The sequence below is a fragment of the Bombina bombina genome, chromosome 5 (assembly GCF_027579735.1).
Source record: "Bombina bombina isolate aBomBom1 chromosome 5, aBomBom1.pri, whole genome shotgun sequence".
NCBI classification, from domain to species: domain Eukaryota; kingdom Metazoa; phylum Chordata; class Amphibia; order Anura; family Bombinatoridae; genus Bombina; species Bombina bombina.
Window position 1 is genome coordinate 404,948,541 of NC_069503.1, and position 27,500 is coordinate 404,976,040.

The window sequence follows — 27,500 nt, forward strand, 5'->3', positions numbered from 1 at the left end:
GCCTTTGCTAGTTGAGGCCAAGCTCTGAGAGCATTGAATATCGCTCTCAGTTCCAGAATGTTTATCGGGAGAAGAGACTCTTCCCGAGACCATAGACCCTGAGCTTTCAGGGATTCCCAGACCGCGCCCCAGCCCACTAGGCTGGCGTCGGTCGTGACAATGACCCACTCTGGTCTGCGGAAGCTCATTCCCTGTGACAGATTGTCCAGGGTCAGCCACCAACGGAGTGAATCTCTGGTCTTTTGATCTACTTGAATCGTCGGAGACAAGTCTGTATAATCCCCATTCCACTGTCTGAGCATGCACAGTTGTAATGGTCTTAGATGAATTCGTGCAAAAGGAACTATGTCCATTGTTGCAACCATCAATCCTATTACTTCCATGCACTGCACTATGGAAGGACGAGGAACAGAATGAAGTATTTGACAAGAGCTTAGAAGTTTTGATTTTCTGACCTCTGTCAGAAAAATCCTCATTTCTAAGGAATCTATTATTGTTCCCAAGAAGGGAACTCTTGTTGACGGGGACAGAGAACTTTTTTCTTTGTTCACCTTCCATCCGTGAGATCTGAGAAAGGCTAGGACGATGTCCGTATGAGCCTTTGCTTTTGACAGGGACGACGCTTGAATCAGGATGTCGTCCAAGTAAGGTACTACTGCAATGCCCCTTGGTCTTAGAACCGCTAGAAGGGACCCTAGTACCTTTGTGAAAATCCTTGGAGCAGTGGCTAATCCAAATGGAAGTGCCACAAACTGGTAATGCTTGTCCAGAAAAGCGAACCTTAGGAACTGATGATGTTCCTTGTGGATAGGAATATGTAGGTACGCATCCTTTAAATCCACGGTAGTCATAAATTGATTTTCCTGGATAGTAGGTAGGATCGTTCGAATAGTTTCCATTTTGAACGATGGTACCCTGAGAAATTTGTTTAGGATCTTTAGATCCAAAATTGGTCTGAATGTTCCCTCTTTTTTGGGAACTATGAACAGATTGGAATAAAATCCCATTCCTTGTTCTCTTATTGGAACTGGATGTATCACTCCCATCTTTAACAGGTCTTCTACACAATGTAAGAATGCCTGTCTCTTTATTTGGTTTGAAGATAATTGAGACCTGTGGAACCTTCCCCTTGGGGGTAGTTCCTTGAATTGCAGGAGATAACCTTGAGAAACTATTTCTAGCGCCCAAGGATCCTGAACATCTCTTGCCCAAGCCTGAGCAAAGAGAGAAAGTCTTCCCCCCACTAGATCCGGTCCCAGATCGGGGGCTATCCCTTCATGCTGTTTTGGTAGCAGTGGTAGGCTTCTTGGCCTGCTTACCCTTGTTCCAGCCTTGCATTGGTTTCCAGGCTGGTTTGGGTTGTGAAGTATTACCCTCTTGCTTAGAGGATACAGAATTAGAGACTGGTCCGTTTCTGCGAAAGGGACGAAAATTAGGCTTATTATTAGCCTTAAAAGACCTATCCTGTGGGAGGGCGTGGCCCTTTCCCCCAGTGATGTCTGAAATAATCTCTTTCAAATCAGGTCCAAATAATGTTTTACCTTTGAAAGGAATGTTAAGCAATTTTGTCTTGGAAGACACATCCGCTGACCAAGACTTTAGCCAAAGCACTCTGCGCGCCACGACAGCAAACCCTGAATTTTTCGCCGCTAATCTAGCTAATTGCAAAGCGGCATCTAAAACAAAAGAGTTAGCCAATTTAAGTGCTTGAACTCTGTCCATAACCTCCTCATACGAAGATTCTTTACTGAGCGATTTTTCTAGTTCCTCGAACCAGAAACATGCTGCCGTAGTGACAGGAACAATGCATGAAATTGGTTGTAGAAGGTAACCTTGCTGTACAAAAATCTTTTTAAGCAAACCCTCTAATTTCTTATCCATAGGATCTTTGAAAACACAACTATCTTCGATAGAAATAGTAGTGCGTTTGTTTAGAGTAGAAACCGCCCCCTCGACCTTGGGGACTGTCTGCCATAAGTCCTTTCTGGGGTCGACTATAGGAAATAATTTCTTAAATATAGGGGGGGGAACAAAAAGTATGCCGGGCCTTTACCACTCTTTATTTACTATGTCCGCCACCCGCTTGGGTATAGGAAAAGCGTCGGGGGGCACCGGAACCTCTAGGAACTTGTCCATCTTACATAATTTCTCTGGAATGACCAAATTGTCACAATCATCCAGAGTAGATAACACCTCCTTAAGCAGTGCGCGGAGATGTTCTAATTTAAATTTAAATGTCACAACATCAGGTTCAGCTTGATGAGAAATTTTTCCTGAATCTGAAATTTTTCTATCAGACAAAACCTCCCTCATGGCCCCTTGAGATTGGTGTGAGTGTATGTCAGAACAGTTATCATCAGCGTCCTCTTGCTCTTCAGTGTTTAAAACAGAGCAATCGCGCTTTCTCTGATAAGTAGGCATTTTGGATAAAAGATTTACTATGGAGTTATCCATTACAGCCGTTAATTGTTGCATGGTAATAAGTATTGGCGCACTAGATGTACTAGGGGCCTCCTGTGTGGGCATAACTGGTGTAGACACAGAAGGGGATGATGTAGTATCATGTTTACTCCCCTCATTTGAGGAATCATCTTGGGCAATATCATTATCTGTTGCATTACTGTCCTTACTTTGTTTGGACACTATGGCACAATTATCACATAAATTTAAATGGGGAGACACATTGGCTTTCATACATATAGAACATAGCTTATCTGATGGTACAGACATGTTAAACAGGCTTAAACTTGTCAACAAAGCACAAAAAACGTTTTAAAATAAAACCATTACTGTCACTTTAAATTTCAAACTGAAAACACTTTATTACTGAATATGTGAAAAAGTATGAAGGAATTTCACCACAGTGTCTTAAAGCATTAAAAGTATTGCACACCAAATTTCAGAGCTTTAACCCTTAAATTAACGGAACCGGAGACGTTTTTACATTTAACCCCTATACAGTCCCAGAATGAGGCTCTGTCTATAACTAGAAAGGCCCCCATCTGAAAAAGGTGTCCAACACAGTGCCTGCCGTTTTTCTAAATGTTCCCCAAGATTATAATACCAATAATTAGTTAGAATCTGCATAATATGCCTAGTAAAGCAATTGTTTTAGCCCAGAAAAATGTCTACCAGTTTTTAAGCCCTTTTTGAAGCCCTTTATTCTTTTATGTTTAACTAAGAAAATGGCTTACCGGTCCCCATGAGGGGAAATGACAGCCTTCCAGCATTACATGGTCTTGTTAGAAATATGGCTAGTCATACCTTAAGCAGAAAAGACTGCTAACTGTTTACCCCAACTGAAGATACTTCATCTCAACAGTCCTGTGTGGAAACAGCAATCGATTTTAGTTACTGTCTGCTAAAATCATCTTCCTCTTACAAACAGAAATCTTCATCCTTTTCTGTTTCAGAGTAAATAGTACATACCAGCACTATTTTAAAATAACAAACACTTGATAGAAGAATAAAACTACATTTAAACACCAAAAAACTCTTAACCATCTCCGTGGAGATGTTGCCTGTGCAACGGCAAAGAGAATGACTGGGGTGGGCGGAGCCTAGGAGGGATCATGTGACCAGCTTTGCTGGGACTCTTTGCCATTTCCTGTTGGGGAAGAGAATATCCCACAAGTAAGGATGACGCCGTGGACCGGACACACCAATGTTGGAGAAAAGAATGAAGTCAAGAGTAGGGTGTGGGGGATATAAAGGTGTATCAAATATTATCTGTGTGTTGCACTGGGAAAGGAAATCAGAAAAACAAGTAATTAAATACTAAAGTGGCGATAGATAAAGATGGATGAAAAAGTGACAAGAAGAGGAAAGAGCTCCTCCTCCCTTTAGGGTTAAGAGAATATACACAGAAAAAACAAAGAAAGTGAAAAACACTCCTAGACAGGCTCCCGGCCGGCTAAGTCAGCTTGGGAGTTTGATTAGTTATAAAAACGATATCACACAGCAATGTACATTGGTAAAAGTGTGAGGGTGCTTTATACCTCTACCGTGAATAAAACTTAAGTGAACATATGATATACTTATAGTGTGCTTATATCACAAGTAATCACATTGGTATTGCTATAAAACAGTATTAAACTTCAACAGTGAGTATGAAAAAAGCCAACCATTGCTCTGAAAAGCACCCTTAGTATTTTGATTGCATTATAACGAGATATGAGCAAGCAATAAACCAGCAATTAACCATGTGCTTATTTACAAATGATGCAATCCTAACAAGGCAGGTGGGTGAACTCATTACTGAGGACAGTGAATGGAACCTAGATCTCTGTCAACATTCAACAGGATTTCATATAATAATGAGGTTACATCCTACTCACTGCTAGTTAGATACATAAGGGGCCTAAAAGGGGGCAAGTGATTGCATTAAACTTAGGGGAGAGGTCCATTTGAACTGCTGCCTCCAATTGTAATATTTAAAGCCCTTGTAAAAGATCTCTAGGTGTATGGGGAGCCCAATGGGTAAATTGCAATTGAACTGTCAAAGGTTCATAATATTATACAGGAGATAATATTTTGTGAAAAACATTCCAACAGTAACAAATTACATAATGGTAGTTATAATGTGAGCATTAGAGTCTATAATAAATATCATCAGGGTATGGTCCCGGTGTTAAAGAACCACATTTTCATAGTCTATAGGTGCGTATACGATACCTCACTCAGTCGAACAAGAAGCGTGTTGGACAACTTCTCCAGAAGCTTGGTGATGGGGACCTGTAGAGGAAGAATCCTGTTCCGGAGGAGTAATTTTTAATCCCCATGCTTCATTGATTTTATGGAGGTCCTCAGGTGTGCGATAAGTTAATGTAACTCCGTTTTTGGAAGCGATAATGCTTACCGGGAAGCCCCATCGGTATGGGATTCCGGCTGCATGGAGGGAGCCTGTAATGAAGCGAAGGTCTCATCTTTTTTGCAGAGTGGCAGGACTGATGTCCGAGAAAATCTGTATAGGGACCCCCGCATGTGTTATAGGAGATTTGACTCTTGCATTTCTCAGCACATCCTCCTTGTCCAGGAAATTCAGGAACCGCACAATTACGTCCCTGGGGGGTGCCTTTGCTGATGGTCTGGGCCTCAATGCTCGGTGGGCCCTCTCAAGGATCACTTCTGGGGCTATTGGTGTGCCTTTTATAGATCTGAATAAGTCCTGCAGGCAGCCTTGCAAGGCAGATGGGGTAATAGATTCCGGAATGCCTCTAATTCGGAGGTTGTTCCTCCTATTTCGATTGTCAAGGTCTTCGACTTTATCCAGTAGAAAACCTATGGTCTCTTCTTGGTTGTGAAGCTGCTTGGAATTTTGATGCACCTCATCACACATAGCTAGTTGTGTGCCTTCCAACTTAGATACTCTCTGCTTTACTTGTGTGATATCCTTGCGTAGCTCACCGAATAATCCTCTGACCTCTTTTAAAACTTCTTTGATGTCCTCTTTAGATGATAAGGACTTAAGGTCGCTTTTAGTGAGAGGGGAATCCTCTTCAGTGATGGAGTCTAGCATCTGTATAAGCGATTGTCCCTTATTTGAGGTTAACAGGGGATCTGGTTGTGGGTCCGCTGCCTTTAAATATTGGTTTAAGGTGGTAGACTTGAGGGGTTGTCCATCTTCACTCCCTTTTTGCAGGGCATAACCAAATGTATTTTTGTGGGTAAGACAGAGTGTGAACAAAAACTGTTAGGCTGTTCCTGAAGTGTATATATCAGGAAAAAAAAAGATGCTTCAAAAATTGATCCTTAGGATAGTGAATGTCAGTCCAGCAGGTCACTTTAGGCAGTCAACAGCAAAAACAGATCAGATAACTCACAATCTAGATGGGCACCTATGCTTATAAGAAAAAGAAAAGCTCAGAGTGTTTGAGATGGCCCACTAAACGTCAGATTTTATTTGATATCTCCTGCTAATCTACTGGTTGACTGTTACTAGCCAGAGAGGGCAGTTATTATTTAGTATCAAGGCAGGTTTCCTCTCTACTATCCTTTTATTTTAGTAAGATTTTTGTTCCCCTGTTACGCTGCCTAATCTCTCCTGTCTCCCTCGTGTGCGGCTGTGATTATACAGGGTTTCGAAGCAGACCGACAACCCACATGGATGTGCTCAGGGCCTCTTGCAAAGGGGGAATCCCGTACTCCGTCAACGCACCTGGTTAGTGATCCGCTCCAGTTCGGCTGCTGCTAGGTTTTTGGGTGAATGCGGCCAGATTAACCGGGTTGCTGTGCGGTGGGGCTGTTCATTGCTTCAGCTATCACTCCTGTCCCTGCAGGCTGCGCTAAGGCCTGTGCCGCTCCGGGGCTGTATTATCCGTGTGGGGAGGCAATAAGAGGGTAGCCAAGTGTTATATTGAGTCCTCCCCTCCTCTCAGACACTGTATTGCTGGACTGTGGTGAGTTCGGCCGGGAGTGCTGCTTGTGGACCCAAAGGGAGGATTAAAGCTACGGAGCTATGCTAACTTGCGGCCATTTCCCTGCTTGGCCAAGGTCCGCCCCCAAAATTAAACATTTTTATAACAACAACATGAAACCTTTTTATTTTTATCCTACAGGCTCTCTACAAACATACATTTAAAGATCTCTTTCTGCAAACAAACATTTGAAGACCTCACAGCAACAATCAATCCTACAGGCTCTCTACAAACATACATTTTAAAATCCCTTTCTGCAAACAAACATTTGAAGGTAATTCATCTATCTTCAATCAAGACAATGAGTGCATTTTATTTTTATATCTGTTGGGCTAATTTGGAATTGGTTTTTAACATCCCCCTCTTCCAGCTACACCTCCCCCCTCCCACACACACACACCTCTACCCTTTATCAACAGGAAGTCTTACCTTTAAAACTCTCTTTCTCACACAGACCTCACAGCAACAATCAATCCTACAGGCTCTCTACAAACATACATTTAAAGATCCCTTTCTGCAAACAAACATTTGAAGACCTCACAGCAACAATCAATGCTACAGGCTCTCTACAAACATACATTTAAAGATCCTTTTCTGCACACAAACATTTGAAGGTAATTCATCTATCTCCAATCAACACAATGAGTGCATTTTATTTTTATATCTGTTGGGCTAATTTGGAATTGGTTTTTAACATTCCCCTCTCCCAGCTACACCTCCCCCCCCCCCACACACACACACACCTCTACCCTTTATCAACAGGAAGTCTTACCTTTAAAACTCTCTCACACAGACCTCACAGCAACAATCAATCCTACAGGCTCTCTACAAACATACATTTAAAGATCTCTTTCTGCAAACAAACATTTGAAGACCTCACAGCAACAATCAATCCTACAGGCTCTCTACAAACATACATTTAAAGATCCCTTTCTGCAAACAAACATTTGAAGGTAATTCATCTTTCTCCAATCAAGACAATGAGTGCATTTTATTTTTATATCTGTTGTGCTAATTTGGAATTGGTTTTTAACATTCCCCTCTCCCAGCTACACCTCCCCCCTCACACACACCTCTACCCTTTATCAACAGTAAGTCTTACCTTTAAAACTCTCTTTCTCACACAGACCTCACAGCAACAATCAATCATACAGGCTCTCTACAAACATACATTTAAAGATCTATTTCTGCAAACAAACATTTGAAGACCTCACAGCAACAATCAATCCTACAGGCTCTCTACAAACATACATTTAAAAATCCCTTTCTGCAAACAAACATTTGAAGGTAATTCCTCTATCTTCAATCAAGACAATGAGTGCATTTTATTTTTATATCTGTTGGGCTAATTTGGAATTGGTTTTTAACATCCCCCTCTTCCAGCTACACCTCCCCCCTCCCACCCACACACACACACACCTACCTCTACCCTTTATCAACAGGAAGTCTTACCTTTAAAACTCTCTTTCTCACACAGACCTCACAGCAACAATCAATCCTACAGGCTCTCTACAAACATACATTTAAAGATCCCTTTCTGCAAACAAACATTTGAAGACCTCACAGCAACAATCAATCCTACAGGCTCTCTACAAACATACATTTAAAGATCTCTTTCTGCAAACAAACATTTGAAGACCTCACAGCAACAATCAATCCCACAGGCTCTCTACAAACATACATTTAAAGATCCCTTTCTGCAAACAAACATTTGAAGGTAATTCATCTATCTCCAATCAACACAATGAGTGCATTTTATTTTTATATCTGTTGGGCTAATTTGGAATTGGTTTTTAACATTCCCCTCTCCCAGCTACCCCCCCCCCCTCACACACACACACACACACCTACACCTCTACCCTTTATCAACAGGAAGTCTTACCTTTAAAACTCTCTCACACAGACCTCACAGCAACAATCAATCCTACAGGCTCTCTACAAACATACATTTAAAGATCTCTTTCTGCAAACAAACATTTGAAGACCTCACAGCAACAATCAATCCTACAGGCTCTCTACAAACATACATTTAAAGATCCCTTTCTGCAAACAAACATTTGAAGGTAATTAATCTTTCTCCAATCAAGACAATGAGTGCATTTGTATATCTGTTGTGCTAATTTGGAATTGGTTTTTAACATTCCCCTCTCACACACCTCTACCCTTTATCAACAAGAAGTCTTACCTTTAAAGCTATCTTTCTCACACAGACCTCACAGCAACAATCAATCCTACAGACTCTCTACAAACATACATTTAAAGATCTCTTTCTGCAAACAAACATTTGAAGACCTCACAGCAACAATCAATCCTACAGGCTCTCTACAAACATACATTTAAAGATCCCTTTCTGCAAACAAACATTTGAAGACCTCACAGCAACAATCAATCCTACAGGCTCTCTACAAACATACATTTAAAGATCCCTTTCTGCAAACAAACATTTAAAGACCTCACAGCAACAATCAATCCTACAGGCTCTCTGCACGCACTTGCCCACCAAGCCTCCCTCCAACTCCCACCCTGGTGTTTACCTTAATATATAAACTCCTAACAGCAATTAGTTGCAGCTGTCACTAATGATCCAGGATAGAGACACTACTTCACACTCACAGCCTCTGAACTGACACTTTATCTCATTCTGTTACACTTTTCCAACCCTCATTTACTCACCACACATTTCACTCATTCTCAGTTTACACTGCCTTATATCAAACATATTTCCCTTCTCCCTCACCTTTTGTGTCCATTCCCTCGCCTTTAGATTGTAAGCTTGAGAGCCTCTCTACCTGTAGACCACTTTGTATTTAAAGTGAACTACTACTGATTGTGCTCAAGGGCAGGGCATTCCTCTCCTTTTGTATAACTCAATTATTGCACCTACAACTGTAATGTACCCCAATATTGTACTTGTGTGTTTGTGTGTTTAATGCATCCATGCAATGTTCCATTATTTCTTGTATAGCGCTACATAATCTGCTGGCGCTTTATAAATACCTGATAATAATAATAACATGTTTAATTTTCAAATTTAAAAAATTGTATTTTTCAAAATTAAACATTTTTATTTTTCATAAACATTTTTATTTTTCATATGTTTTCTACCATGTTTTTTTAATACAACATGCATTCTGTCCGATAAACTTTAAAAGCACGTTGTGAGGGGTGGTTAGGTTCCCAGAGGCGGTTGCGGCACCAAGGCTCTGATTAGAACAGAACTCTCTGGCCGTTAATACATGCTTTAAAAGTATCTCAGACAGAATGGGTGTGCGACAGTCCAGTCTATCCAAGAACACGAGAACACAAAAATGTTTCGTTTCCTGTTGTTGTAAAAAAAAAACATGGTAGAAAACATATGAAAAACCCACATATGAAAAATAAAAATGTTTAATTATGAAAAATAAAAAGGTTTTAAGTTTCTTGAATAAATGTTTTATGTTGTAAAAATGTTTAATTTCCTGTTGTTGTAACAAAACATGGTACAAAACATGAAAAAATCCACATATGAAGCATAAAAGTGTTTATGTAATCCAAAATAAAAATGTTTCATTTATTGATGGTGTGTTTTCCTATCATTACCTGGGTAAAGCACAATTAATGATTTTATTAGCTTTATCCAGAAGCATTTAGGTAATTTTAGGATTACCCGGGTAAAGTCCAAAGTATGATCTTATGTTGGGCTTTACCCTGAGCCACTGGGTAATCCTAGGATTACCCAATTTCTGATTTTACCTGTATCATATATATATATATATATATATATATATATATATATATATATATATATATATATATATATATATATGCAGCCAAAAGAAAATGCACTCTCAGGACTTTCATAAACAGGTTACTTTTATTTCTGTAACGTTTTTAGGAGGTCTTGCCTCCTTCATCAGCATAAATAAAGTGAAAACAAACAAACTCTTAAATAGTGACATACTCACTCAAAATCATTTCAAACCACTACCTGTGCTGGCGCCAAAATTACCGGTGTTGGAACGCATAATGCGTTCCAAATGTGCTAAGTGGCGGAAGTAGTGCGCCAAACTACTTCCGGTTGTCAAAATTCTATAGCCGTAAATAATCGGCTTTCTCTTTGTGAATGCCATAATTATAAAACCATTGTGGCATATTATCTAAACGCATAAAGCAAACTCTTAGCGTGCAAACGATTGTGCTGATACTTTGACTAGTGATAGTAAATGTGACAGCCGCTTGTTGCCATGACAACTTAAACAATGCTGGAGTGTAATCCTGTACAGGGACAGACTAACAGTAACTATGTTTCTGAATACACCAAAGTGTGTTAAAACAGGAATGATGTTTGGCTACAATGTGAGTGTTTAAAGATGGTGTATATATTGATAAAAGAGGATAAACAAATCTAATTATTAGGCACGCCAGCTGATATATTGTGCTATATATATATATATGTAGTGTTACCTTATGTTGAAGATATTGAGTCAATATGTCCAATATTCATAGAGGAATCTCATATGGAGATATGTACCTCCGATATATAGCCTTCAAATTCTACATAACTAAAATATTAACGATTATCGTTTATCTGCGATCTTCCCATTAGTATGAGCTGTTAACATGCATATTATTCCTATCCTCTGTCAAAAACCCTTTATGTATTTTTGAAATTTATACCGCTCACCTAGTTCCTATTCAGTGATGGGGTTATATATTAACACCATATTAATTCTCGTTATAAGAGCTACGTGGGTCATATATGTATATTCCACTGCTATCTTGTGGCTAACAATGCCCTCATATGCTCCCTATTTAAACACTCCAAAGCGTTTAGGCACAAACGTACAAAAGATGAATAAACTTAAACTTAAAAAATAAACTTAAAAAATAATAAATAAAAGCAATTGATGTGACGGTCTTTCCATTAATTTAAACACTATCCCATTTGGGATGGATTTAGCTCTAATAGTCCTTGATTTTCGTATATGCAGAATAAAGGACGTTGAGTCATTCACTTCTGTATTTATGTATAATGTGATCCACTCTGTGTTTATTTCTGTGCGTTCTTCGTTGTCTTCTATTGCCCCCTGGACCTCTAGGTTAATATTGCCTTTAGGATTGAATGCTTAGTATGCATCATATTCTCCTGGTTATTGTGCCATCAAATTATTTTCCATGTTGTTGTTTTCTTCTTCCTGGGATGCTTAAGGATCTAGTGTCCAGTTTTGGCTATGTGTACTGCTATGTGTGAAAAAACTGGTAACTCCAAGGCACCACTATCCGACTTCCACGCAGGTATAGCAGTGGAATATACATATATGACCCACGTAGCTCTTATAACGAGAATTAATATGGTGTTAATATATAACCCCATCACTGAATAGGAACTAGGTGAGCGGTATAAATTTCAAAAATACATAAAGGGTTTTTGACAGAGGATAGGAATAATATGCATGTTAACAGCTCATACTAATGGGAAGATCGCAGATAAACGATAATCGTTAATATTTTAGTTATGTAGAATTTGAAGGCTATATATCGGAGGTACATATCTCCATATGAGATTCCTCTATGAATATTGGACATATTGACTCAATATCTTCAACATAAGGTAACACTACATATATATATATAGCACAATATATCAGCTGGCGTGCCTAATAATTAGATTTGTTTATCCTCTTTTATCAATATATACACCATCTTTAAACACTCACATTGTAGCCAAACATCATGCCTGTTTTAACACACTTTGGTGTATTCAGAAACATAGTTACTGTTAGTCTGTCCCTGTACAGGATTACACTCCAGCATTGTTTAAGTTGTCATGGCAACAAGCGGCTGTCACATTTACTATCACTAGTCAAAGTATCAGCACAATCGTTTGCACGCTAAGAGTTTGCTTTATGCGTTTAGATAATATGCCACAATGGTTTTATAATTATGGCATTCACATAGAGAAAGCCGATTATTTACGGCTATAGAATTTTGACAACCGGAAGTAGTTTGGCGCACTACTTCCGCCACTTAGCACATTTGGAACGCATTATGCGTTCCAACACCGGTAATTTTGGCGCCAGCACAGGTAGTGGTTTGAAATGATTTTGAGTGAGTATGTCACTATTTAAGAGTTTGTTTGTTTTCACTTTATTTATGCTGATGAAGGAGGCAAGACCTCCGAAAACGTTACAGAAATAAAAGTAACCTGTTTATGAAAGTCCTGAGAGTGCATTTTCTTTTGGCTGCATATCTTCTACAAATTTGCACCCAGGCATTTTTCCTTTGTGGGCGAGTTTTGGTGTTTTGGATACCTATATATATATATATATATATATATATATATATATATATATATATATATATATATATATAAATGATTTATCAAATTATAGTACTATCTCAAAGTGTTTAATGTCCCTTCAATGTCACTACAATCAATATTCCTAGAATACAGGGACCTATAATTTACCTTATATACACTTCCAAATGCCCCACTGCCCACATGATCTAAAATCGCATAGTTTCCAATAAATTTTGTAGGTGTTTTATTTTGATTGATGCTTTCAATATTATCAGCTATTTGCTTCAGTTCTACTTCCTGGAAATACAAAAAAAATAAATAAAACAAAATTGAATATTTATAATTTGACAATAGTATGTGATAGTATGCATCCAAAATATTCCACTTACTTGTAGCGAATTTAATTTAGAAACTAATTTTTCATAGGCACTGATATCCCGAACATAATGTCCAATATCAATGAACATTTCAAACAGATCTGGTGGAAAAAACCTGAAATATATGTAAATATTGTATTTAATACATTTTGCCTTGTTACAAAGCATAGTGCTAAAAGATTTATTAACTCTAAATATGTTCTATTTAATTTAAAACATATGTATGTCAGGGTAAAATAAAGGTTAACATGATTTTTTTTTAAATATATTTAACAAAATGCAAATTCTGAGCACAAATAACTAAGGGTAATTTTAACATTATTGAGACTTATGTTTCAAGTAATTTGATATCTCTTTAAATATTCTATATCTATTTGTATCTAACTTAACACAGTTTCCTAAGTGTCATGTAACCATAAAGAACATGTTTTAAGCCTCTCTCTTTTCATCTTCCCACCTCACAAACTGTTCGGTCCCTTCATAACTAGCTCTAAACTACTCTAATCTCTCTTTAACCACAAGTACCTGCCCCTATTCAAGCAATAATTCATAACACTATCATCCAATCTCCCTACTTCCTCTTGTCTATTTTTGAAACACCAGTATACAACCATTTAACTCCCTTTATTTACATTACCTCTCTACTTTGGATACTGTTAATCCTACTGCATACACTTCACTCTCTTGGCCTAAGTGACACTGTCATATCATGTTTTGAATCACATCTCCACCAGACCATTTAGGGCCAGATTACAAGTGAAGCAGTATTTAACGCACCCACTAGCATTCTAACGCCGCTAGAATTGTTAGGTAGTGCTCGTATTACAAGCTGAAGGTAAAACGTTTTCACTCGCGCACTAACCCAATTCACGCAAAACGCTAGTTAGAATATGGTGCCCACATTATGTATTCCCCTATAGAAATAAATGGAGCAAAAAACAGAATTTAAATTTACCTATAAATGTATTTCCTTCGGGCTGATGAGAGTCCATAGCTTCATAACATCTGGGATATATTCCAGACTATCAGGAGGAGGTCAAGAACCCTCAGAGCTTTAGCCCCTCCTACATCATCTTCCTCTCCAGTTTACATATAGCCGAGCAGAGGAGACAGAAAAAAGGTAGGAAAGACAGAAGGCAGGGTTACAAGGTGCAAATGAGAACCCAGCTATATGCAAAAACTGGGCAGGGGCTGTGGACTCTCATCAGCCTGAAGGAAATAAATGTATCAGTAAGTATACTTTTTTTTCTTCTTAGCTAATGAGAGTCCATAGCTTCATAATATGTGGGATACAATACCCAAGCTGAGAGTCCATGTTCAGGGCAGGTGGGACAAAAATAGGCAGTTCCTATTTGCTGGACACTGCCAAAAGCTTCATAAGAGGAAGCATAAATGTCAAAATGATAAAATTTGGAAAAAGTCTAAATAGAAGACCAAGTTGCCACCATGCAAATCTGTTTCAAGGAGGCATCACCCTTGAAAGTCCAGGAAGTATATACTTATCTCATAGGGTGAGCAGTTACTCTTTTCAGTGGAGGATTTACCTCAAGCAAGTAAGCCTTACAAATAATCTGCCAATATGCCCTTATCTAGTCCATCCTGAAGGAATTGAAGTATTCTGAGAATTTCAAAGGATTTCCAAGAAAAAAACCTCAAGAAGAACACCATAGAAAGTAACCTTTCCAGATGATATGATAATGTATTTGCTTAACTGGCTTACTTTCATGAAGCAAAGTATAGATGTCCGAGTCAGAGAAACCCCTGATCTTGAGATCTAAGCGTTTAACCTTCACATTATCAAATTCAGCAAAAATTTAGAACTGGGTGAAACAGAAGTCCTTATGAAAGAAGATACTTCCTTAGAGGTAGGGTCCATGTAGGAAGAGAAGACATCTGAATTAGGTCTGCATACCAAGTACTGCAGGTCCACGTCAAAGCTATGAGAATTACTGAAGATGAATCCTGTTTGAATCTTGCAATAACTCTTGAAAGAAGAACACATTTGGAAAACAAGAACACTAAATGAAATATTCAGGGACAAACTAAGGCATTTATCATAGTGCTTTGGGTCTCTATATCTGGCACAATATGATTGAAGCTGTGATTCAGCTCGTACACCATTAGATCTATACATGGTAGAACCCAATTTAGAATAAGCTGGTCAAATATGTCTTGATGAAGAACCCATTCCCCTGACTGAACAGATTAAAATAGACTGCTTCACAGAAAACAGCTTTCCTTCTCTATTCGTAACAGAGAGAAAGACATTTCTTGCATGGTGAGGGAGAAGCGAGTACCCCCTTGATAGCTGATTTAAGCAACCGCTGTAAAGATGTCTAATCAGAAATGGAGATTGGACTTAACTAAGAATGGACCATGGCCTGAAGAGCTCTAAAAAACACTCAGAGTTTCAGAATATTGATTGGTAACCTCGCCTCCTGAGGAAACCAAACTTCTTGCATCCCTCAAGACCTCCAGATGGTGCCCCAGCCCACAAGTGCTGATGTGAGCACTGAAAACAAAGAAATACAAGCAAAAATGATGCATATATGCTATAGTGCAAGGATACAAAGTACTTTTGAGATAGCCATAATGAAAATATGAATCTGGCAAGACACTGTAAAAGCTGCCTGAGCATTAGGGCTTACCTTCCACATGTGCTAGTAGACTCGTGAATATACTGAATATAGCACTTTATAACACCTGCATATGAGAATGAGTCTGTGATTCCTGGTTTGCAAAATATGCTTTGTCCTTGAGGCACAGGGGGGCTGAAGATCTTGCATCAGATACTTTCTGAATAATAAAAAATATGTTAAAACAAACATATAAAAGATAACTATAAAGAGGAAAACAGGATCCACAGGTCTAATCAAACTCTAGATTCCTTATTTGTGAAACTAAGTATGTTAATACTAAGCTTGACATAGATAGTGTGTATTGAGACGAGCAATGCATGTTGATGCAAGTACTAAAATATTTTCATAGATCCATGTTTGTATGTAGCTGAAGATACAATGAAATCAGCATGGTCTGTCAAAACAGACTTGATACTACTCACAATAATTAGATTAGTCAAAGTACATGATATTAATGAGGTCAGTAGTAACCGGACCACAAAGCATACATAAAAGTACATGTATTAGTACATTTTATGCATAAAAGTATCCTGTTCTATCAAAACAGTATCTCTGTTGTGTAACAGAAAAATTCTAGAAAAAATATGTTGAGGAGGAAACATTTGTACTGGTAATACAAAACTATACTGTATAATACCATTCAAAATGAGTCTGCATAATGATTGTATTTGCAGATTTGGTACATCTATGTATGCCCCATTGCACTTATCTGAATTTGAATATTGACTATGTTAAAGTATAGTGCCATTCAGGAACTAAAAATGTGTCTATATAGATAGGGTTACATAACTATTATATGGATGAAACCTAGATATACTGCCCAAAGGAATGATTTATATATACAAACCATATGTTTAACTAAGAACTAAACAAAGTTCTTAATAAAAATTTACATTAACTCTGAATTACTGAGATGACTGCTGTCAATGTAAGAACATATGAGCAAACCATTGTTTTGAGTAAACTACTGTATCTGAAAAATAAATTGATTGTGTAGTAATCAAAGGGTATCTACATCTCAGTAATAGTAAGTCAGCTACAGCTGTATACAATTGGAATATAATATATAAAAAAATTCTATATGAAGAATGAATATGCAAATTGTTTATTTAAAGCAGATAAGCCATTTAGAATAGATAATCACATTATACAAACTAAGGCAGTTTGATCATCTTGCTGCATGAAAATAAAATAAATTGCGGGAATACAGGATTGACAGACCTGCATGAGATGCCAACTAGAGTCAAAGTGACTCTTAGTGGGTTAAAAGGAGGTTAAATTTGCTGTTCAACAAACAAAACTGTGGACAAATACACAATTAAAAAGCAAATTGCTGTACAAAAACTGGGATTAAAAATATTCACACCTGTACTAGCCCACAGCAGACTTCAAAACATAAAAGAACTAAGAGAATGAAAATTAAGTAGCACAGAAATCCCTTTAAACACCCATGGCAGCATTACCTACAGGGCATAGAAGGGTTAAATGCCAGAATAAAACACCAACATGCCTTAGAATTTACCAGATCAAATTTACAGTAGCTGAGCTAAAGCAAAAAAGGGAAAAAGGTTGCCTAGGAGAGGGGGCAGAGTTTATCATCATACAAATGTGCAGGATCATAAAATAAACTGTCAACATTTAAAATTGTGAAAAAACACCTCTCCTAAGGCCCCTGTGTCTTCCTGCTAAACTGCACTGTGAGAGATTTAACTGATAATCTGCTTGAGCCAATAAGCCAAGGCTACCACCGTAGCTTTCTGACCATTCCTAGGCAGTTACTGGCTTTCTTAAAGAAACAGTACCAATTTGTAGAAAATGCTAAAAACAAAATTTATGCTTACCTGATAAATTTAATTATTTCCGGATACGGTGAGTCCATGGAATCATCAATTACTGTTGGAAATATCACTCCTGGCCAGCAGGAGGAGGCAAAGAGCACCACAGCAAAGCTGTTAAATGTCACTTCCCTTCCCACAATCCCCAGGCATTTGACCAAAGAAAAATGGTGAAAAAAGGAAATAACACAAGGTGTAGAGGTGCCTGAGGTTAAAGTTAAAAAATAACTGTCTTAAAATAAAGGGTGGGCCGTGGACTCAACGTATTCAGAAAGAAAACATAATTTATGCTTACCTGATAAATTTATTTCTCTTGTGGTGTATCCAGTCCACGGATCATCCATTACTTGTGGGATATTCTCCTTCCCAACAGGAAGCTGCAAGAGGATCACCCACAGCAGAGCTGTCTATATAGCTCCTCCCCTAACTGCCACTACCAGTCATTCGACCGAAGACAAGCAAGAGAAAGGAGAAACTATAGGGTGCAGTGGTGACTGTAGTTTAAAAATAAAAAACACCTGCCTTAAAATGACAGGGCGGGCCGTGGACTGGATACACCACAAGAGAAATAAATTTATCAGGTAAGCAGAAATTATGTTTTCTCTTGTAAGGTGTATCCAGTCCACGGATCATCCATTACTTGTGGGATACCAATACCAAAGCTATAGGACACGGATGAAAGGAGGGACAAGGCAGGCGCTTAAACAGAAGGCACCACTGCCTGCAAGACCTTTCTCCCAAAAATAGCCTCCGAAGAAGCAAAAGTATCAAATTTTAAAAACCCATGTGGAAGCTACCGCTCTAGTAGAATGAGCTGTAATCCTTTCAGTAAGGCTGCTGGCCAGCAGTCTCATAAGCTAAGCGTATTATACTCCTTAGCCAAAAGAAAGAGAGGTTGCCGAAGCCTTTTGGCCTCTCCTCTGTCCAGAGTAGACAACAAACAATGCAGATGTTTGACGAAAATCTTTAGTAGCTTGTAAATAAAACTTTAAAGCACGAACCACGTCAAGATTGTGTAAAAGACGTTCCTTCTTTGAAGAAGGATTAGGACACAGTGACGGTACAACAATCTCCTGATTGATATTTTTATTAGATACCACCTTAGGTAAAAAAACAGGTTTGGTACGTAACACTACCTTATCTGCATGAAAAATGAGATAAGGGGAATCACATTGTAAAGCAGATAACTCCGAAACTCTTTGAGCCGAGAAGATAGCTACTAAAAACAGAACCTTCCAGGATAAGAGCTTAATATCTATGGAATGCAAAGGTTCAAACGGAACCCCTTGAAGAACCTTAAGAACTAAATTTAAACTCCAAGGCGGAGCAACAGGTTTAAACACAGGCTTGATTCTGACTAAAGCCTGACAAAACGCCTGCACGTCTGGAACCTCAGATGGACCCGAGATAGCCACCAGAGAAGAGAATCCCTGGTCTCTTGATCCAGATTTAGTAGAGGGGACAAATCTGTGTAATCCCCATTCCACTGACTGAGCATGCAGAGTTGCAGCGGTCTGAGATGTAGGCGGGCAAACGGAACTATGTCCATTGCCGCTACCATTAAGCCGATTACTTCCATACACTGAGCCACCGAAGGGCGAGAAGTATAATAAAGAACACGGCAGGAATTTAGAAGTTTTGACAACCTGTCCTCTGTCAGGTAAATCCTCATTTCTACAGAATCTATCAGAGTTCCCAGGAAGGAAACTCTTGTGAGAGGGGATAGAGAACTCTTCTTTTCGTTCACTTTCCACCCATGAGACCTCAGGAATGCCAGAACAATGTCCGTATGGGACTTGGCAATTTGGAAATTCGACGCCTGTATCAGAATGTCGTCTAAGGGGCTACTGCTATGCCCCGCAGCCTTTGGACCGCCAGAAGGGACCCCAGAACCTTCGTAAAGATTCTTGGTGCCGTAGCTAACCCAAAGGGAAGAGCCACAAAACTGGTAATGCCTGTCTAGGAAGGCGAACCTGAGAAACCGATGATGATCTTTGTGTATCTGAATGTGAAGATAAGCATCCTTTAAGTCCACGGTAGTCATGTATTGACCCTCCTGGATCATAGGTAGGATGGTTCGAATAGTCTCCATCTTGAAAGATGGGACCCTGAGAAATTTGTTTAGGATCTTGAGATCTAAGATTGGTCGGAAGGTTCCCTCTTTCTTGGGAACCACAAAGAGATTTGAATAGAAGCCTAGCCCCTGTTCCTCCTTTGGAACTGGGTGGATCACTCCCATAACTAGGAGGTCTTGAACACAATGTAAGAATGCCTCTCTCTTTATCTGGTCTGCAGATAATTGTGAGAGGTGAAATCTTCCTTTTGGGGAAGAAGCTTTGAAGTCCAGAAGATATCCCTGGGACACAATTTCCAACACACAGGGATCCTGGACATCTCTTGCCCAAGCCTGGGCGAAGAGAGAAAGTCTGCCCCCTACTATATCCGTTACCGGATCGGGGGCTGATCTTTCATGCTGTCTTAGAGGCAGCAGCAGGCTTCTTGGCCTGCTAACCTTTGTTCCAGGCCTGGTTAGGTCTCCAGACCGGCTTGGACTGGGCAAAATTTCCCTCTTGTTTTGCATTAGAGGGAGTTGATGCCACGCTCGTCTGAAAGTTTTGAAAAGCACGAAAATTAGTTTGTTTGGTCCTTAATTTATTAGACCTATCCTGAGGAAGGGCATGACCTTTTTCCTCCAGTAATATCAGAAATGATCTCCTTCAGTCCAGGCCCGAATAGGGTCTGCCCCTTGAAGGGAATGTTGAGAAGCTTAGACTTTGAAGTAACGTCAGCTGACCAGGATTTAAGCCATAGCGCCCTACATGCCTGTATAGCAAAACCTGAGTTCTTAGCCGTTAGTTTGGTTAAATGAACAACGGTGTCAGAAGCAAATTAATTGGCTAGCTTAAGCGCTTTAAGCTTGTCAAGTTTATCATCCAATGGAGTTTCTACCTGTAAGGCCTCTTCCAGAGACTCGAACCAGAAGGCCGCAGCAGCAGTGACCGGGGCAATGCATGCAAGAGGCTGGAGAATAAAACCTTGTTGAATAAACATTTTCTTAAGGTAACCCTCTAACTTTTTATCCATTGGATATAGGAAAGCACAACTGTCCTCTAAGGGAATAGTTGTACGCTTAGCTAGGGTAGAAACTGCTCCCTCCACCTTAGGGACCGTTTGCCATAAGTCCCGTGTAGCGGCATCTATTGGAAACATTTTCTTAAAAATAGGAGGGGGAGAGAACGGTACACATGGTCTATCCCATTCCTTAGTAATAATTTCTGAAAACCTTTTAGGTATTGGAAAAACATCAGTGTAAACAGGCACTGCATAGTATTTATCCAATCTACACAATTTCTCTGGCACTATAATGGTGTCACAGTCATCCAGAGTAGCTAAAACCTCCCTGAGCAACACGCGGAGGTGTTCAAGCTTAAATTTAAATGTAGACATATCAGAATCAGGTTGAAGCATCTTCCCTGAGTCAGAAAAATCACTCACGCGTCAGAGAACTCTGTATTTTTTCTAGTCCCAGAGCTGTCTCGCTATCCTTGTAACCCTGGTAGTTTGGACAATACTGCTGTAAGGGTATGATCCATAACTGCCGCCATGTCTTGTAAAGTAAACGCCATGGGCGCGCTAGATGTACTTGGCGCAACTTGAGCGGGAGTCCCTTGAGCGGGAGTCAAAGGTTCTGACACATGGGGCGAGTTAGTCGGCATAACTTCCCCCTTGTCAATTTCCTCTGGTGATAAATCTTTTAAAGACAGAATATGATCTTTATAACTTAAAGTAAAATCAGTACATTTGGTACACATTCTAAGAGGGGATTCCACAATGGCTTCTAAACATAATGAACAAGGAGTTTCCTCTATGTCAGACATGTTTAAACAGACTAGCAATGAGACCAGCAAGCTTGGAAAACACTTTGATAAATGTAAACAAGCAAAAAATAAAAACGGTACTGTGCCTTTAAGAGAAACAAATTTTGTCAGAAATTGAAAAACAGTGATAAGAAGCAGTAAATCTTACGAAATTTTTACAGTGTGTATAATAGACTAACAGAGCATTGCACCCACTTGCAAATGGATGCTTAACCCCTTAGTTTCAAAACCGGATAAAAAAACGATATAAACGTTTTTTAACAGTCACAACAAACTGCCACAGCTCTGCTGTGGCCCTACCTGCTCATACAACGACTTTTGAAGGCACAAAAACCCTTTGTAGAGGTCAGAGTGTTCAGGGGACTCCTTCAGGGAAGCTGGAAGTCTCAAGCTGCAAAACCTACTGCACGATTTAGGCCTGAAATTAGGCCCCTCCCAACCTGTACTCACAGTGAGAGGGCCATAAAAAACTATCCCTAGGCAAAATCTAGCCAGCCATGTGGAAAAAACTGGGCCCCAATAAAGTTTTATCACCAATATGTAGAAAAAAACGTTTAAACACTTCCAGCAAACGTTTTATTTCTCAGTAATGTGAAAAGTAATAAGAATATTACCTTTTACAGCAAGCATGATACTAGTCATTATTAAATCACTGTAATCAGGCTTACCTTAAATAAATCCGGTATTAACAGCATTTTTAGCATATTCATTTCTCTAGAAAAATTTAAACTGCACATACCTCATAGCAGGAGACCCTGCACGCCATTCCCCCAGCTGAAGTTACCTCATCTCTTCAGTTATGTGTGAGAACAGCAATGGATCTTAGTTACAACCTGTTAAGATCATCAAAAACCACAGGCAGACTCTTCTTCAACTTTCTGCCTGAGGCTAAAACAGTACAACTCCGGTACCATTTGAAAATAATAAACTGCTGCAAGAGAAGGACTGGTAGTGGCAGTTAGGGGAGGAGCTATATAGACAGCTCTGCTGTGGGTGATCCTCTTGCAGCTTCCTGTTGGGAAGGAGAATATCCCACAAATAATGGATGATCCGTGGACTGGATACACCTTACAAGAGAAAGAAATTTATCAGGTAAGCATAAATTTTGTTTTCTTTCCTAAGATACGTTGAGTCCACGGAATTACAGTTGGGAACAAATACCCAAACTAGAGGACACAGATGATTAGGGAGGGACAAGACAGGTAACCTAAACAGAAGGCACCACTGCTCCAAAAAGAACTTCAGCTGAGGCTAAATAATCAAATTTGTAAAATTTTGACAAGGTATGCAGCGACCAAGTTGCAGCCTTGCAAATCCATTCCACAGAAGATTCATTCTTTAAAACCCAAGAAGAAGAGACAGCCCTAGTGGAATGAGCTGTAATTCTCTCAGGAGACTGCTGCCCAGCAGTCTCATAAGCAAAACCAATTATACTTCTCAACCAGAGAGAAAGAGAAGAAGCAGAAGCTTTCTGACCTTTACGTTTCCCAGAGAAACAAAAAAACAGGGCAGAACACTAGCAAAAATCCTTAGTCGCCTGTAAATAAAATTTTAAAGCACGCACAACCTCCAAGTTGTGTAACAAACGTTCCTCAGAAAAGAAGAACTATGACAAAGAGAAGGAACAACAATTTCCTAATTAAAATTTCTGTCCGAAACCACTTTAGGAAGGAACCTAACTTAGTACAAAGAACCGCCTCATCGGCATGAAAGATAAGATAAGGTGAATTACACTGCAAAACTAAGAGTTCCGACACTCTCCGAGCAGAAGAGATAGCAATAAGAAACAAAACCTTCCAAGATAACAACTTAATATCTATGGAATGCAATGGCTCAAACTGAGCTTGCTGCAAAACTTTCAGAACAAAGTAAGGCTCCCAGGAGGAGCAACAGATTTAAACACAGGCCTGATACAGACCACGTCCGCCAGACTCTTCTGCAGCAAAAAAAGAAAATGCAGAAATCTTACCTTCAGAGAACTGACTGACAAAACCTTTCTCCAGACCTTCCTGTAGAAAGGACACAATTCTAAGAATCCTGACCCTACTCCAAGAGTAGCCCTTAGATTCATACTAATAAATATATTTACGCCATATCTTATGGTAAATCTTTCCCGTAACAGGCTTGCAAGTTTGAATAATGGTCTCAATGAACGACTCAGAAAAACCATGCTTAGAGAGATTAAGTGTTCAATCTCCAAGCAGTCAGCTTCAGAGAAACGAAATTTGGATGAGAGAAGGAACCCTGAATCAGAAAGGTCCTTCCTCAGAGGCTGTCTCCAAGGTGAAAGAAATGGCCACGCAGGGGCTATTAGAATTACTGATGCTTTCTATTGTTTGATATGAGCAATGACTTGTGGAAGGAGAACAAATGGAGGAAACAAGTATGCCAGCCTGAAACCCCAAGGAACCGCCAGAGCATTTATCAGAGCGGCCTGTGGATCTCTTGACTTTGAACCGTACCTTGGCAGCTTGGCATTTTGCCGAGACGCCATCAGATCCAAATCCGGCACCCCCCATTTGATGGTTAAGTTGGAGAACACCTCCGGATGGAGTTCCCACTCCCCAGGATAAAAAATCAGTCTGCATCAGGAAAACCGCTTCCCAGTTGTCCACTCCTGGAATGTGGATGGCAGAGAGGCAACAATTGTGAGCTTCTGCCCACTGAACAATCTAGGTCACCTCCTACATGGCTAAGGAACTCAGAGTTCCTCCCTGGTGGTTGATGTAAACCATTGAGGTGATATTGTCTGACTGGAACCAACCTAAGGACAACTGAGGCCAAACCATCAGAGCATTGTAAATTGCTCTCAACTCCAAGATGTTAAAGAGGAGAACAGATACTTCCGAGTCCAAAATCCCTGTGCCTTAAACAAAACCCAGACTGTTTCCCAGCCCAGCAGGTTGGTGTCCGTGGCCACATCACCCAGGAATGTCTCTAGAAGCATGCACCCTGAGACAGATACTCCTGAGAAACCACTACGGGAGAGAGTCTCTTGTCGACTGATCTAGATCTCTCCGAATGTTCTATATTCTATGGAAAATAGCAAAGGGAAAGATGTCCATGATAACCATCAGATCAATTCCCTCCATACATTGAGTCACTGAAAAGTGAAGATAAAATCAATTGCAGCTAAATCCAAACTCCCAACCTTCTGGTTGCAAAATGGCTAAGCTATTTACCGGACCACAAGAGCTCGCTATTAGCTGGACAGTAGACTGCAGAGAAAGTAAAAGGAATACATTCTTGAATATCTACCTCTGTTAGAAATCTTCTCCTAGATAGAGAATCTATTAAGGTCCCCCCAAAAAAACCCTTGTAGATGAAACAAGGAAACTCTTCTCCAGATTCATTCCCCATCCATGGGAAAGTAGATTGGACAAGATCTCTTGAAAGAGAGTTTACTCGAAGAAGGATGACACCTGAATCATACATTGTCCAGAAGAGCACCCTTGCAATACTCCAAGACCTAAAAGTCTTTCTAGGATGACAAGACTCAGAAACTTGAGAAGATCCCAAATAATGGGAACAATAAATACACATCCTTCAGGTCTATGTTCATTATGGGCAGGCCCTCTTGAACCAAAGGAGAATGGATACTACTTGAATGTCAGAACTTGAGAAACTTGAGGAAAAAACCTAGATCCCTTTCCTAGACTGGGACTGGAACTATCACTCCCAGAGAGGAAGGCCATGAACCCAGTTCAAGGAATGCCTCCCATCATACCTGGATTGCAGATACTCTAGAAGGAGAAATCTGCCTCTGGGAGGAAATCTTAGATAGGACTCCAAGAGACATGACTGACCCTGCAGAAAGAGGAAAAGGAAACACTGGCTATAGTCTTCCTCTCTTGACGTGAGGTAGAAAAACCCTTTTTCCACCAGAAAAGTCAGAGGATAATCCTGCCATACCAAGTCCAAACAAGGTCTCATCCTTGAAGGGAAATGCCAAAAGAATGGGTTTGGAGGGAATATAAAATATTGAACCTGCAACTGCAGAACTATAACGCCTAGGCTGTACCACTAAGTCACAGGTAACCACAACACCCGACAGGCTAGCAAAGCAAGTCTAATAAGACCAGGCATTGCTCTAAATGAGCAATTAAACCTCCAGCTTTTTATCCATGGATTCTGAAAAGGAGCTAAATAACCTCCACAGGGATCAAAGTTCTCTGAGTTATAGTAGAAAAAACTCTCTTTTTCTAAAAGCACTGTGCATTTTAATGGAGCCAGCAACAGGAATCCTTCAAAGAACGGGAGACAGGAAGAAGGCCTAGCTTCCCCTATTCCTGTGAAAATTTCCATAGCATGTTTACAAGACTTCCTCATAGGAAAGAAAATAATAGAACTGATAAAGTTCACAAAACTTCCAAAGGTTGACAACGACAGGGAGGCCGATGTCGTCCAAGTAGCTAAAACCTCCTTAAACAGTACACGAGATGTTGAAGTATACATCTGAAGGAGACTACTTCAGCATCAGATGAAGGAATTTTACTGTCCAAATCTGAAATTTCACCCTCAGATTAGAAGAGGGACACTTGTTTAGCCGCACGTGGAGCAGAAACCTTATTATCCTAAACTTTAAATGTCCTCTTGCATTTTTCCTATAGAAAAGGGAAAACAAAAAAACAGACAAAGCCGCAGATACCTCAGAGGATACCTGAGCTGCAATTCTGTATGCAAATACACTCCTCCTGGAGATTGAGAGGAACCGCAGGGCACTGCATGTGACGCCATAAGGCTTGGGACATTACAGGAGAAAACTGTGGCATTGCCTGAACAGCATCTTCCTGGTAGACATGAGGCTTAGAGGGCAACACCCATCTTTACTATCAATAGATAGGTGAAAAACTGCAGCACAGAAATTGCATATGCAAATACTCTGGCTAAATAAGTCCTAAGCGACATGAGGCTCCACAATAATATCTTACATTTTTTTAAAAGATTCATTCCAACGTGAGAGACAGATATGCTTTTTTTTTTTTTTAAATAAAAAACAATCAATTTGGTCCTCACAAATATGTACTATATATTCTTAAAAACCTTCACTAAAGGTTGTAAGACTGCACACCCAAGGGGATAAGAAAATAACAGGTCTTGCTAAGTAAAGCTTAAATATGCTAGCAAGAAACCTGTGCCCCATTTGAAAAAATTAAGCATAGCTGTGTAATACTCTTTACTGCATACATATGGGGCTAAGATAACTAACAGGTCTTGCTAGGTAATGAGATCTAAGTTAGCAAGAAACTGTGCTCTCATTTTAGCAATTCCCCCTTTCAGCACAAACATTCCTAAGATGACGAAGCGTATCACGTAGCCATTCAACCAGTTAAAAATGTTGCTGCTGCACTTCTCCGAGAAGGAGGCGGGGCCATTACTACAAGCCGAAAATGTTGTATTCTGCTTTCTAAAATGTAAAAGAATTGACCGCATTCTCCAAGAGACACGGAGGTCTCTGTCCCAACAGGGCACAAGCAAATTAACGTAACACTGCTCCTAAATTTATGATTTGGTATCACTTCCCTGAAAGAGCGGTATAATTATAGAAAACCATAGGAATGGCACCCTCAGTATAGTGCTTGTGCTGAATAAAAAACTTCAAAGACTTAACCACTTCTGTACCACAGAGCCTCTGTAAAATTATGAAGCTAAAACATAAGGCACACTTAAGGAAACAGGGAAGATTAACCTAATAAGAGAAATCTGAGCAAAAAAGGAGGATTAACTCCTTCCTCTCCATAGTCACATACATTTTCAGTGCCTGCCTACTGCCAGTAAAAACCTTCTCTATGAAGGATTTTATGTCCCACATTAAGTGCAGCATTTCCTAGAGTCCTTAACCTCTTCAGTGCCAGCCTCCTAGACCTAGAAGACAAAAAGGCACTTACTTGCACATCCAGCTGTCCAGCAGGAGGACAGCTCACCCGGTATGAGAGGCTGACACTCCTCACAGAGACCTGTGAAAAGAAGAAAGAAACAAAGTAAACCTACTCTGGCTTTCTATACTAGGGCAGAAAGATGTTAGGAAAATGCAGCGAAGCCCAATTCACAAGTTCCTAACTGCTTAAAAGCCAC

At 39.7% G+C, this 27,500-nt stretch overlaps 1 protein-coding gene across 1 annotated transcript in view; it reads right to left on the bottom strand.

Moving 5' to 3' along the window:
- NEK10 (NIMA related kinase 10) overlaps window positions 1-27,500 on the bottom strand; it is a 1,556,164-nt gene that overhangs the window by 949,863 nt on the left and 578,801 nt on the right. The window contains exons 15-16 of the mRNA XM_053715742.1: window positions 13,086-13,188; window positions 12,865-12,993 (exon numbers count right to left, since the gene is read on the bottom strand). Of these exons, the coding sequence (XP_053571717.1) occupies window positions 12,865-12,993; window positions 13,086-13,188 (232 nt within the window). The remainder of the gene's footprint in view (window positions 1-12,864; window positions 12,994-13,085; window positions 13,189-27,500) is intronic.